The sequence below is a fragment of the Crocodylus siamensis genome, chromosome 1 (genome assembly GCF_052110815.1).
Source record: "Crocodylus siamensis isolate JL-2025a chromosome 1, ASM5211081v1, whole genome shotgun sequence".
Taxonomy (NCBI): Eukaryota; Metazoa; Chordata; order Crocodylia; family Crocodylidae; genus Crocodylus; species Crocodylus siamensis.
Genome location: NC_143395.1, coordinates 68,736,661 through 68,750,457, shown reverse-complemented (window position 1 = coordinate 68,750,457; position 13,797 = coordinate 68,736,661). Strand labels below are relative to the sequence as shown.

General features: G+C 46.9%; 1 protein-coding gene across 2 annotated transcripts in view; it reads right to left on the bottom strand.

The window, feature by feature from the left end:
* The window catches only part of NT5E (5'-nucleotidase ecto), a 47,286-nt gene that overhangs the window by 2,007 nt on the left and 31,482 nt on the right, over window positions 1–13,797 (bottom strand). For both annotated transcript variants that reach the window (XM_090036084.1, XM_090036078.1), the window contains 3 exons: window positions 13,627–13,735; window positions 8,754–8,903; window positions 4,931–5,131 (listed from right to left, as the gene is read on the bottom strand). In XM_090036084.1, coding sequence (XP_089892210.1) covers window positions 4,931–5,131; window positions 8,754–8,903; window positions 13,627–13,735 — 460 coding nt within the window. The remainder of the gene's footprint in view (window positions 1–4,930; window positions 5,132–8,753; window positions 8,904–13,626; window positions 13,736–13,797) is intronic.

Here is a 13,797-nt window from a genome sequence, read left to right as displayed (position 1 = left end):
GGAAAGAAAATTGTGTGCAAGTTGTTATTGTATGCAACTGTATGTTGTTACAAAGCTAGTGCTACAGCTGCTATTAATCTTTGAGATGCTGCTACTTTTAAATGTGTGTTCCACTTGGGAAAAAAAAAAGCAGAAAGTGTGTTCTTTCTGTTCAGGAGAAGGCACAATTCTATGAATTGGAGAGATTTTCGGGGGGGGGAGGAAGGGGGAAAGCTACTCACATGCCCTCCATGGAGAGGAGTAGTCAGTCTTTTCATGTTGTCTGTGTCTGTTGCTGGCAACTTGCCTTTCACTGGATGAAAACATTCCATCAGTTTCCTTGGTTTAGCTGATGGACATGGACTAATGGACACATGGAGCGGTTCAAAAGGGGAGAGGGACCTGCTGCACCAAACTGCGCAGCACCTGTTATGCAATGGCATCTGCAGGAGCCTGCAGCGATGCAAGTGAGCAAAACTCTCACAGCTTTAACCCTGCTTCATCCAGGGCTAAAGTAGGATGACTGAATTCATGTGTATTGTTGCAGGCTTGTCCACACAAGTGTTGAAGCACAACAGCAGCTGCATGACAATTATGCAAAACATTTACCCAATGGTAGATAAAGGACTGGTGGGTTGGCTTACTCTGAAAAAGGCTCATCAATATCTCATTTGAGAAGGGAAAAGACATAGAGCGGCGGGGCTGAAAGGGGCCTCCAAAGGTCATGTAGTCCAACCCCCTGCTTGAGGCAACATAAGCCCTATCCAAACCATCCTCTATAATCCATGATTTAAGCTGAGGTTCCCAGAAGTAACCGCAGACTAGCAGTGACTAGCATACTGCAGGCAGGCAGCCAACTTTTTTTTTTAATACTGAATCCTGTACTGAGTACAGTATGAAATGGGTTGGCTGCCAGGCTACAGTATGCCAGTCCATAGTCATTTCTGGTCTGGCAGCCAGCCCTCCTGCAGATTGGCAGCTGACCCTATGTGGCCCAGGGGTTGGGAAGGCTGATCTAAAATCTATGCAATGATACTGTCCATCCAGATATAACAGACGTGACATCTTAACTGGCCAGTGGTAAAGCAGGGGACCCATGGCAGCCAATGCCCCGCTTCTATCAAATGTCAATATATGCTCACAAGATTCCAGGAAGAGGGCTGTGCCCCCACTACAGAGGGAGGCAAAACCCCCACCGTCCATACAGAGGCAGGCAGAGCCTTCTGCAGTTCATACCAATTTGACCATGGGGTAAAATTCCTTCCTAATTCCAAATATGGTGATTGGTCTGATACTGAGTGGATGGACAAGACCCTCTAGCCAGGGACTCTGGTCCAAGCAGAAGCATTGGTGCACCACAGTCAAACTCCCTAGCCTTGGCTGTACCCAATACCTGATGCCTTTGAGGGCAGCTTAAAAACTCTCAAATGCATGTTGCAGAAGGCTGGGGGAGGGCTTCTGGGCTTTGCTGGTTGCATGGGAAATGCCATCGTATAATATATGCATAGTTATGCCTATATCATCCCTGATCAAAAGCTATCCAATCTTTTCTTGAACACCTCCAGTGATGGAGAGTCCATAACTTCCCTGAGCTATTCCATTGCCTCACTATTGTAGCAGCAAAGAGTTTTTTCTGGATAGCTAATCTAAACTTACTTTGCTGCTATATAAAAGCATCCTCCTCTGCAGCAAGAGAGAAAAGGTGGTGTCCCTCTTCAAGGCAACTTTCAAGTATTTGAAGACTACCATCATACCCCACCTTGAGCACCTTTTCTACATGCTGAGCACACCTAGCTCCTTCAGCATCTCCTTATATGACTTGCTTTTCAAGCCCTTTAATTATTTTTGCCTACCTCCTAAGTCGTCTCCACCTTCTCCACATCCTTTTTAAAATGTGGAGCCCAGAACTGCACACCATGCTCCAGATAAGAGGGCCCTAACCAGTGCTGGGTAGAGGCACGCTCACCTCCAATGCCTTGCACCTAATGCTTCTATTGATGCAGCCCAAAACTGCAGATTCATTGAGTCTGTAATCTGTCAAGACTCCCAAGTCCTTTTCCATAGTGCTGCTACCTAATTAGGTGTCACCCATTTTATATTTAAGTTCTTGATTTATTTCTCCTGAGGTGTAGCACCTTACATTTGTCCATATTGAACTTCATCATGTTAGCTCTACCCCAGCTTTTCTAATATGTCAAAATCCTTCTGAATTACACTGGCATTCCTCCAGTGTGTTCACAGTCCTTCTCAGTTTCATGTTATTTGCAAATTTGATCAAGAAGCTTTCTGTGTCAGTATCCAAATCATTAATAAATGCATTGAATAGCATTAGGCCCAGGACTGACCCCTGTGGGACTCCACTTGAAATCTGCTATTCTGCTATGGTCCTCTTAATAAATACCCTTTGCTTGTGGCTATTGAGCCAGCTATTTATCCATCTTGTAGTAGTTTTATCCAGCTCACATTTCTCAAATTTGTTTATGAGGAAGTTGTGCAAGACCTTGTCAAAAGCCTTGCTTAAGTCCAAATATGCTATATCCACAGTATACCCTTAATCCACATAACTAGTTACATTGTCAAAGAAGGAGATCAAGTTTGTTTGACAAGATTTGTTCTTTCATAAATCCATGCTGGCTGCTTGTGATAAGCCTTTCCTCCTCTAGGTGCTTGCAAATGGCCTTCCTTAGGATATGCTCTAGTAACTTCTCAGGTGTTGAGGTGAGGCTAACTGGTCTGCAGTTCCCTGGCGGCTCCTCCTCACCTTTTTTTAGAGGGGAACTACACTGGCCCTTTTCCAGTCTTCTGGTACCTGGCCCATCTCCCACAACTTCATGAAGATCATTGCCAAGGGCTCTGATATGTCCTCTGCCACTTTCCTCAGTGCCATGGGATAAAGCTCATCTGACCCTACTGACTTGAATTCATTCAGACCCAACAAAAACTCTGACAGTGTCTTTTGTTACCTCATCTCTGTTTTGCCCCCTTCCTTATCCAGATAATCTGTTTTAGGTGTATAGCTACAGCTTAATATTTTTTGTGAAGCCTGAAGCAAAATAGCTATTGAGTGCACCTGCCTTCTTTATGTCTTCTGTTAGGAGTTTCCCATGGCTTGTTAAGAGTGGACCCACAGCTTCCTTCATGGGCAGCTGGTGACTTCCAAGTCACGGGGGGGCATGTGCCCCATCTGACACCAGTCAGTGATTGATTGTGCTGCCTGGGGGGTGGTGTGGGGAGCGGTCCCTGGCAGCCAATCTCACTCACCAAAAAGCAGCCACACCGCTTCCGGAAGTCCTGCAGCCGCTTCTGGAAGCAGTGTGGCCGCTTTTGCTGGCAGCCCCGCTCCCTGGCCAGTGCTCGCAGGGGCACCAGTACTCCTGCCTGCCCCACTGCCTGCCACCTAAACGGGGAGTGCGGCCTGACACGGAATGCACCAGCACACTCAGGGGGTGCACAAACAGCCCCCTACATGTTGCCACTGGTTTCCCTAGTATTTCTTTTCTGGTCAACATATAAAACCCCTTGTCCTTAACCTCCTTTACCAGGTGCACGTCATTCTTTAGCTCTGCCTTCCTGATTTTGTCCCTGCAGGTTCTTGCTTTTTCCTAGTATGCGTCCTTGGTGACCTGCCCATTTCCTCATTGCTTGTATGCTTTTCTTTTGCCTTTGAGGCATTTCAGAAGCTTTTTGTGCAGCCACATTGGTCTCTTGCCATCCTTGTGTTCCCATTTTGTGGACAGTCTCTTGTTGGGCTTCTAATGCATTTAGAAGCACCGAGCCCTCCTAGGTGCCATTATCATTCAATCTATCCTTCTATGACACCATGACTAACTGAGTCAAATTAAATCCACATTTTTTAAATCTAGTGTCCTAATTTTGCTGACCTCATGCTCTCCCTGCTCAGGATCTAGAATTCTATCATATTGTGATAGCTTCGTCCCAAGTTACCCATCACCTTCACATCCTCCACTTCTTCCTTGTTAGTCAGCACAAGATCCAAGACAGATGATCCCCTAGTTGCACCTTCCACTTTCTGGAGCAGGAAGTTCTCTTCTACACAAGATGGGAACTGGCTTGACATTTTGTGTTTGGTTGCATTGTTCTTTAGCAGATGTCCAGAAGACTGAAGTCTCCTATCAGTACCATCCCACAGCTTTTGGATAGATTTGTCACCTACTTGGAGTGCCTCATTTACCTCTTCTTCCTGATTTAGTGGCCTCTAATAAATTCCCACCATTATACTGACGCTGTATCTTTCATCTGCTAAGCCACAAGAATTTCTGCTGCCTGATGAACGTTTCAACACCTTGGCTGCATATACTTGGTTATCAAGACTCTTCTTTTAGATGGTAGAAAGTTTGAAGTGTAAATGAAAACTGTCACTTCTTTTTGATTCATTACTAATGCCCAGAACATGTATGTGCCCCTCGACCATGCTTCTCATCCATTCCTTGAAATGATGGCACCCTCTTCCCTGACAAAGTGGTCCTTGCTCTATACTGGTGTACGCTGTTTCACATGGCCACAAAACCTCATAGTAAGAGGGGCAGACTCCAGTGGCAATCACAGATGCCCTGTGTGTGTCTGGGTATTGGACCCAACTTTTGAGAGATGGTAGGACGTTATGTCTTGGGTTGTGTCAGGGTTAACAGTAGTTTTACTAAGAGGTTAGCTTATGGATTTGTATAGGATGGTTTGGGTAGGGATGATCCTGCCCCAGGCAGGGGGTTGACCTAAATGACCTTTGGAAGTCCCGTCCAATTGTACTTCCCTGATTTCTCTGTGATGCTGGGCTTAAAGCAAGACCATTAACTGTGAGCATTCAGAGACTGGAAACAAGTTACATTCATTACTTTTGAGATGGAAGAGGGTCTTAAAAAGCTTCTAATATTAATATTTCGGTGATTTTTATTAATGTCTACTACACTGCTATCATGGAGCCTCCTGTACTTACCATGACTATGGTTCAGTGATTTCTCTTTCAGCATATTGTAACCATCTCCTCCCTGATACAGAAACGAAGGAAGAATCACTGTATATGTTTTGTCCATTTCGAGTGGTACGTAGGTGGGTACTCTACAGGCAGTGCAAAGAACTTCAATGCTAACAACTCTGTTTCCTGGTGTTCTGGAGATATCATAGACCACGTGGATGCCTAAGGAGATATGTGTGTTTTAAATATACAGACTCTATCAGGTATTTTGAGTCCATATAAAATGTTTAGAGATGGTTTAAAATGACACACCATTAACTTCTTTCTGTTAAGAATTAGACCTGTATTACTTGAAATCAAGTGTTGGCAACCTTTTGCGGTGGCTGGCTGAATTACCGCATCTTGGTCTGAAGACAGGATGCTGCCAGCACTGCTTCTTCACTGCTGCTGAGTCACAAGCCCATCAGTTAGTTTCCATCATTACCAAATTGTTGCCAACATCCTAAAATTGTTCAGTAGTCCAGATCTTATCTGTTGGCCATAGGATTCTAACTCCTGTTGTAAATACTTTTCTGCTCTGTCCTTTTGTGCACACACCAGCCTTTTTATTTTACTCAAGAAAGTACACGAGGCAGTGGAACTTGCATCTCTTTGTCTACCCTGCTCCCTATTCTCTTTGTGGCTGCTCCACAAACAAATCATAAATGACCCAATAGAATTATAATATTGAATATAAGACACCTTGCCCTTCTCACTATTTCTTTCTGACCCTTTTGCCTGCCTCCTCCCTCTCTCTTTGATGCACAGAGTAGTCTAGGTCCTTTTACAGAATCTGATGAAGGGAGCTTGGTCTAATGAAAGCCAATGCACCTCTGATTTAGTTGACAGCAGGCCGGGGCTGGCCCAAGTCTGCAGCGGCTGCTGGCCCCAGCCTGCTCTTGTCCAGCTGCAGGCAGCTGCCTGCCCCTGCTGCAGCTGCTGGGTTGCGCCATGACCCAAAGGCCCCAGGGCACCTTAACCCACTCCCCTCCAGTGCGTCGGAGCCCAGCAGCTGCAAGCAAGAGCCTGCAGCCAGACGAGAGCAGGCTGGGGCCAGTAGCCACTGCAGGCTTACACCGACAGCAGCTCCAGACTCTTCCCGCTGCTCTGACTGTCCACCCCAGCCCTGGCTGCAGTGGCTCCACAAGCTGCCAGAGCCAGGGCTGGGGTGAGTGGGGACAGGCAGAGCCCCGAGGGGCTCGGGGCATGGTGCAGCCCAGTGGCTGCAGGCAGCTGGTGCTGTCAACTCCCGTAGCTGCTGCAGCCAGGGCTGGGGTGAGTATTCTCCAGGCCTATGCTGATCACATATATGCAAATTTACTTCGCATATAATGAATTTCGGGTACAAAAGGGTCATCACATAAGAGCAAACTTGCATAAATTGAACCTGCATAAATTAAGGGAAACCTGTATAGAAAAAATAGGGGAAAGAGGAGGCACTAAATCTTTATGAGGCACAAAGCAGCAGCCTCTGGAATCCTAGAACTTCTCTACAATCTGTGAGCAGTTGGACACCTGCATGCTGACAGCTCTGTGCTCAGTACAATGGCTGCAGCAAGCAGCAATATGGAGCTCAACAACAGGAAACGCTAACAAAAAGACAACTGTCCAGAGATCAAGAAAGAAGCAGTAATTAGATGCTACGGTGCGCTGCAGGGAGGTGTTCCCTCGGTCTCAATTCATGGCCCTTGAACCTTCTTCTGAAGTTAGACACCTCAGCCTTTTCTTTCCAGAGGCAGCTGGAGGAGAGCTCCTACTGCCCTTCCCTCTTTTTCCAATAGCTCAGTCAGGATTTAAAAAAAAAAATCTCTCTTCAATAAACTTAGTCTGTAGCTGACAAACCTATACCTTTATCCTGTCTGGGAAAGCAACCTGAAGCAACCACCAGGCTACCAACTATGAATAAAGGGTGCAGGGAGGAGAGGGCTCTATCTCTTGATGAAGCTTTTTCACTTTGCCATATGCTATACCTGCTTTTCCCCTACCCTGTGACTGTGCAGAGAAAGGGGGAAAGCTGGTTTCCTGTACTCACTGGATAGAACAGTCATTGAAGCAGAAAATGAAACAAAGCCCCCCTTCCTAGGAAGCGTCCTACTCGATGCAAAATTTTGGCCAGTGTTTTGAAGCTGTCTCTAGCTCTATACAGCAAAATCAAAATAAAAGCCCTTCAAAACAGCTTCAAAACGAAACAAGGGAACTCAAAAACATTTCAAAAGTTTCTAAAGGTTTTGAGTTTTGAAGCCAGGCTTACTGGCTTCAGTGCCAGTAGCGGGGGCCCCATACAAGCTGATCTGTCCCAGCCCTGCTTGCCCCAGACAGCAGCACCTGGCTCCTGTCAGCCAGCAGGCAAATTGGGGACCCGCTGGCACCTCCAGGAAGGCTGTAGGGGCTGTGCTGGAGTCCTCCCAGCAGTGCGTGCTCCCGAACTGCTTGCCAGATGAGAGGAGCTGGATGTTGCCACCTAGAGCTGGCAGTAGCACCAATCTTCTTGGAGCTGGTGCCAGGTAGCAGCACCTGGCTTCTCATCTGGCAGACAGATTGGGGGCTTGCACCCCTGGGAGGCCTCTGGTACAGCCTCTGCAGCCCTCCCAGGGGTACAGGCGAGCCCCCGATCTGCCTGCTGCGTTTTACCTCTCACCATAATAACCTATGGGCAAAACATCAAAGCGGCATCAAAACAGCAAAACTGTTTCAACGAAACAGAACGATGGTTTCAAAACTTGAAACAAAACACTGTTATGTCAAAACGGAAGTTGAATCAGCACGGTGCTGTTTCACACAGCCCTACTACCTGCTGCCTTGTGATAACTGCCTTTTTCTTTCTGGCTCAATGAATAGTTGTCATTCATGCCAAGTGAAGCAGTTTCAATGGAGAAGAGACTTTTGACATGTTTCCTGCTTGGAGAATTGGCATAAGTGTGTCTGAAAACACACAGGAAGGACTTAATCCCAGGTCCCCTGCATCTTGGGTGAGCACTCTAACCACTAAATGGTTGGGCAAAAAGGGAGCAGTGTAGGAGGAGCCTGATACATTTAGCCTGCTTGAAGGAAGCCTGTCCTACTGAGACCTTCAAGTGACATATTTGTAGATCCCAGTGGGGCTTAGGCATCAGCTACACACTGAGCTGCTCTGTTCTGTCAAAACTGAGGCACATCTTGACATAGCCAGAAGCAGAATTTTAGGTGTCTGGGGAACTCAACTGACAAAAAACACAGGAAAGCCTATGGACTTCGGGGACCTCCAGGGTTGGGAAACAGTTGAGCAGGGGCTTTGACCATTGCATGGGTTTCAGGGGCTTAAGTCCTGTCGTGTATGTAACAAAAAAGAAAAAGAGCTTAGCCAGGTGGCCTTTTATTCAATGCTTCCATATAGTCTGCTGTACAGCAGTTTAAGGAACAATGGCACAGCACTAGTTGCAATTAATTCTTAATGCATTATAACTCACAACCAGACAACGAAACCTAATGAAGGACTAAAAGCAAGGTAGAATAGCCCTTGGCCTCCCTGCAAACTCATCCTTCAGTTATCAGTCTTGTAGACAGAACACCCCCTACCTTACTTAGAGCCCATGCCCTGATTGATTGCAACTTGAAATAGTCATACCGCCATGTGTGGTGAAGATTCAGGCGCAGCTTTGCTCCCGTGCATGCCTAAATTAATTGAACCCACACAAACTGCACAGGGTCAGCATGAAGGAGCATGCATTTTCAAACTGCTCTGGTTGCTGGCTGGGGCAGTGTGTTAGATGTCCAAATAGTAACATGGCAACATGTAGAGAGTGAGAACATACAGAAGGTAACTCACCCCCAACCTGCAGCAGCTCACCGGTTCCTCTTCCATATCTGTGCACACTGTGCTCAAATGCTTCCTTCAGTGTGGACCCTTTTAACACGAGCAGATCAAAAGTCATTCCAAATGGCAACACAGCCAATAGATCCTCCATAGTAATAGTGCCTGAGTGGGATAAGATTTAACATGCATCAATAGATACTCTTCTCACACTCAGATATCTTATAAAAATGGCTTCAGATCCCTGAGTACTGTGCTATTTGACCATGGATCAGCACGTGCATCATTAGAAGCACTGCAAGGGGCAGATTAAGACCACGGCCATTATCCTACTTCTCCATGCTGAGGGCTGATTATGTCTTCCCTTGAAGCGCCTTGTGTCAGAGAGGACAGTATGTCAAATGGACTTGGGGTGTAATCCAATATCGTGACTTCTATTCCAAGATTTTATATTCTATAGTCCTTTCCACCACTTATACAGCTACTGGTTCACAGTGCATAGAGCAGGAAATGTGATTTCTTGATGCAATTCTCTTTACAGTCTTTTCCTGTGCTTGGATATTTTCAAAGCCACTGCAGTCTTCTGCTCAGTTTCTGCATTATTTTGTCTAAAATTAACTTGTAGCCTTGGGATTTTTTTTTCTAGCAACTTGTAAAGATGTTTCATGCTCAACAAGCTCTTTTTCTTTGGTGTGGCAACAGATATCAACTTTCAGATGTATGAGTCACTGTCTGGGGTCATTACTAGGACTGTTCCATCTACCCTATCTGCACTTGTAGATATTGCAACTTTCAATTAAGTGCTGCTGTGTTGTGTTTTGGGCACCACATTCACACAGGGGACTGTCCAAGCTGTTCATCTTGTAAAGTGTTGTTTTGAAGCATCCATATCTAGATCAGTCTATTCAGCTTGACCCGCACTTCTCTGTCAAGGTTGTGCCCAGTAGGGGACTCATTTGATGTTGGTATAAAATGCTGTAGGAATAGGTCTGACTTCCCAGTGGTTGGCCCAATCTGTTGTTACCCATGGGTTTGTTTCAGCATCCCCAACTCTTCCAAGAGCTTGTGGGCTTCATGTACAAATAGTTTACGACTTTGTGCCTCTTAAGCCTCCATCAGTTTGGGTCTTCAGTTAATAGATGATGGAGCAGGTGATTTCATCATCTCTTACCTCTATTGCTAGTAATGATGTTAGGCTCTGTCATCTTCCCTCCCCACCATCCTTCCCCGTGCTGCTGCGCCGTGGTCTCCGCACCTTCCCCGGCCCCAGGGAAGGGGTCCTGCGGGGCCGCCGAGGAGCAGGGGGCTGCGGGCGGGAAAGTCGCTGGCCATGGGGGCCAGCGGGCGCCCGCCCGTGAGGCTACCCCTCACCCCGCTCTCCCTCACCCGAGGAGCGCAGCACCTGGTTGATCCTGCCAGTAGCATATGCTTGTCTCAAAGATTAAGCCATGCATGTCTAAGTACACACAGCCGGTACAGTGAAACTGCGAATGGCTCATTAAATAGGCGGGTGATCCAGGCTGACCTGGACAAGCTCAGCAAATGGGTGGACGAGAACCTGATGGTGTTTAACACCGAAAAATGCAAGGTTCTCCACCTTGGGAGGAAAAATCTGCAGCATCCTTATAGGCTCGGCAGTGCTACGTTGGATAGCACTACAGAAGAAAGAGACTTGGGGGTCATCATTGACCACAAGATGAACATGAGCCTGCAATGCGATGCTGTGGCTAAAGCGACCAAAACGCTGGCTTGCATCCATAGATGCTTCTTCAGCAAATCATGGGATGTCATTCTCCCCTTGTACTCGGCCTTGGTGAGGCCGCAGCTGGAGTACTGCATCCAGTTTTGGGCTCCACAATTCAAAAAGGATGTGGAGAAGCTTGAGAGAGTCCAGAGAAGAGCCACACGCATGGTCAGAGGTCAGAAAAACAGATCTTATGATGGCAGGCTGAGAGACATGGGACTCTTTAGCCTAGAAAAGCATAGGCTCAGGGGTGATCTGATGGCCACCTATAAGTTTATCAGGGGTGACCACCAGGATCTGGGGGAATGTTTGATCACCAGAGCGCCCCAAGCGATGACTAGGTCGAACGGTCACAAACTCCTACAAGACCCTTTTAGGCTGGACATAAGGAAGAATTTCTTTACTGTCTGAGCCCCCAAGGTCTGGAACAGTCTGCCATTGGAGGTGGTTCAAGCGCCTACATTGAACACCTTCAAGAGTAAATTGGATGCTTATCTTGCTGGGAACCTATGACCCCAGCTGACTTCCTGCCCTTTGGGCAGGGGGCTGGACTCGATGATCTCCCGAGGTCCCTTCCAGCCCTGATGATGTCTGTGAAATCTTGTACTCTTGGGCATTAGACCAAGTGATATGGGGAGTATATCTGTGCAAGTATAAATTGTGCAACCTTTTGAGTCTCTGCACATTAAGTATAGCACTGAGCTTTTTAGTGTGACAACTTCTGGACCATACAGAAGCAAAATATTCTGCTGGGTCATATATCATTACAAGTGCAGTGGTCCTGAGCACTTTGAAGTTAGCACCTCGTGTCATCCTGGCTAAACATCTCAAAGCAGCTACCTGTGCTGAGACTTTACTGCTGGCCTTCCAGATATGATGTTTATAGGTAAGGGAACAGTTTAATGCATCTCCTAGGTAGGCTGGGGTATGCTCATGGTCAACAAGCTGAAAGTTTACAATAAGAATAGAAAAAGTCACTAGAAAAGCAACTGGTACTTGTGAAGGTCAGTCAGTGTTTCATTTATGTTGCTTGCTTGCAGAGAAGGTGTGGAGAACAAAGGCTTAGGAGCTTTCCAGTAGTTCATGCACTCTGGTCATATGCATAGCTTAGTCCTCACTCCTCCAAGCCAGCAGGTCAGAGGATGCCGAGGCTGAGATCTGAAAGTTATTAGAGCTCCATGCTTTCCACAGTCCCTTATTATGTGACAAAACACAGCAGCCGCAGCCACAGCCACATCATGTAACCATTTAACACGAGAAGGGAAGAACACCTTATCCACCTGTGCTGAACAGACTGAGGACCAGGCAAGACTAGTACTCACATGGGCACCAGCATGAGTGCAGCTGCACCAGCCTCATGCCAAGGACATAGTTTGGCCATAAGCTCTTTTAAGTCTTTACCTGACCCAATTTCATGTAGTGATACAATCCTAATTTGCCATATATACATACCCCTGTTGTGTTTAAACTCATCTGGCCTGGTGAGCTGGATGTGGTTACTAGGCGAGTCTGCAGATCCTATGCTACGTGCAGAGCCCATGGTGTGGAGTCTAGCCTGCACACACTGGCCCTGCACTGGAGCTTGCACTGTATGTGGCATGCGGGAGGTAATGGCCTCACATGCTGCACCAAGTACAGGAGCGAGCACAGGGCACATGCTACATGCAGTGCCCCACTGACTCACTACTTTTGGAAGTACTAAAGCACCGTGTAGTAACCACTGTACTGTGCCATGCATGGTTAGATTTTGCCACTATGTTGCCCTAGCAGTTTGCTATACTGGGGGAGTATGCCACTATAGTGATTTAACTGCCAGTCACGTGTAGGCACGTGTGATCACTATATCATCATAGTGCACTGTATGGCAATGTAGTGCTTTCCTACATCACCCTAGCATGATGTATAGACATGCCCATAGTGTATTTCAGTGATGAAATATGTGAGTGGTTTGGGTCAAGATGGAGATGCTGAGGGACTTTTAACAGGAAACTTAAATTGGAGGCTTCTCAGCGTTCTCTGTTTATGGAGCCTGCCCAAATGTTATCTCCTATTTACACAGCCTTCACAAAATCACAAGGCAGTGTTGCTAATGTTGGCCTATGTTGCTTCTCCTACTGGCTTACAGAATATAGAACATAGTAGGGGTTGGAAGAAAAAGCTCCTGTAGTTCCAAGACTGCCAGGCAGCAAAATATAAGCAAAGCTGGCCAGGCTGTCATAATCAAAGCAGTCTCCCAGGTGTTTTTAATTTACACAAGAGACAGCACTGGCTCCCCAGACAGCCTTGCCTCTGCTCCTTTGCTGTTACACCTCCTGTAAAGCACACCCAGAAATTGGCTCCAAAAGCAGCTCTCTGAGACTATTATTTGGGTGAATCTTGCAAACACATCTTTGTATTTCATCTTTAGCTTGGCTTTTGGTTCTGTACGACCAAGAGAAACTCCTGCCATAAGCAGAAGTTAAGCATTTGTGTAAGTGTCTGCACAATCAGAGCTACTGTCATCATCTTGGGAGCATAGGTGTCAGAAAGCCAGGGCTAACCCCCACACCAAATGCAGGGTAGAGGGTAGGGCCACAGAGCCACAGGATATGGGCTCCAGGCTAGTGCAGCGGAGGTGGGGGTGTGGGGAGAGGTGTGCACATTCAGATAAGCAGTCAGGATCACAGCCCTGGCATGTGGGTTACTGCCCACCATGGCAGCCAGGAAAGTTTCAGTCTACTCTGAAAGGGAAGGGGTTGGGGGGGTGGGGGAGACATTCGGAGCCTAGGCAGCTCATCCAGAAGCATGCGGGGGGAGGGGGGGGAAGCAAGGCACGTACTCCCCTGATCTGTGTCCCTGAATGAGCCACCCAGTCTCTGGGCATCCCACAACCCACACCTGGGCCCCATTCTCCCCAGCCACTCTCCCTCCCACACTGTGGGGGCCTCTACCTGCTCCCCCTCCCTTTCCCTATGAGACTTATCTGATGTGTGGGGGGGAGCATGTGCACAGCCCCCCAAATAATATTTTCTCCCTCTACCTATGCTTGGGAGTATGGGAAACCTGTCCCACTGTGGCTAGAACAATGACTAGTACTGCTATATTTAAAAGACAAGGGGAACTGCAAGTGTGAAAAGAGGCATTAAATAAACCTTTAAAATATACCATTATTGATCTGTTCATCAATGGGTGACCGTATCCCACCTCCATTCAGAATGCACATTGAAACATGATTCCATGTATTTTCATCTGGATGTCCAACAGCATTGTAGAGCTGTAACATTAGCATGAAAATCATTTTAATCATTTTGTAATCTTTGCTTAATCTATGCTCAC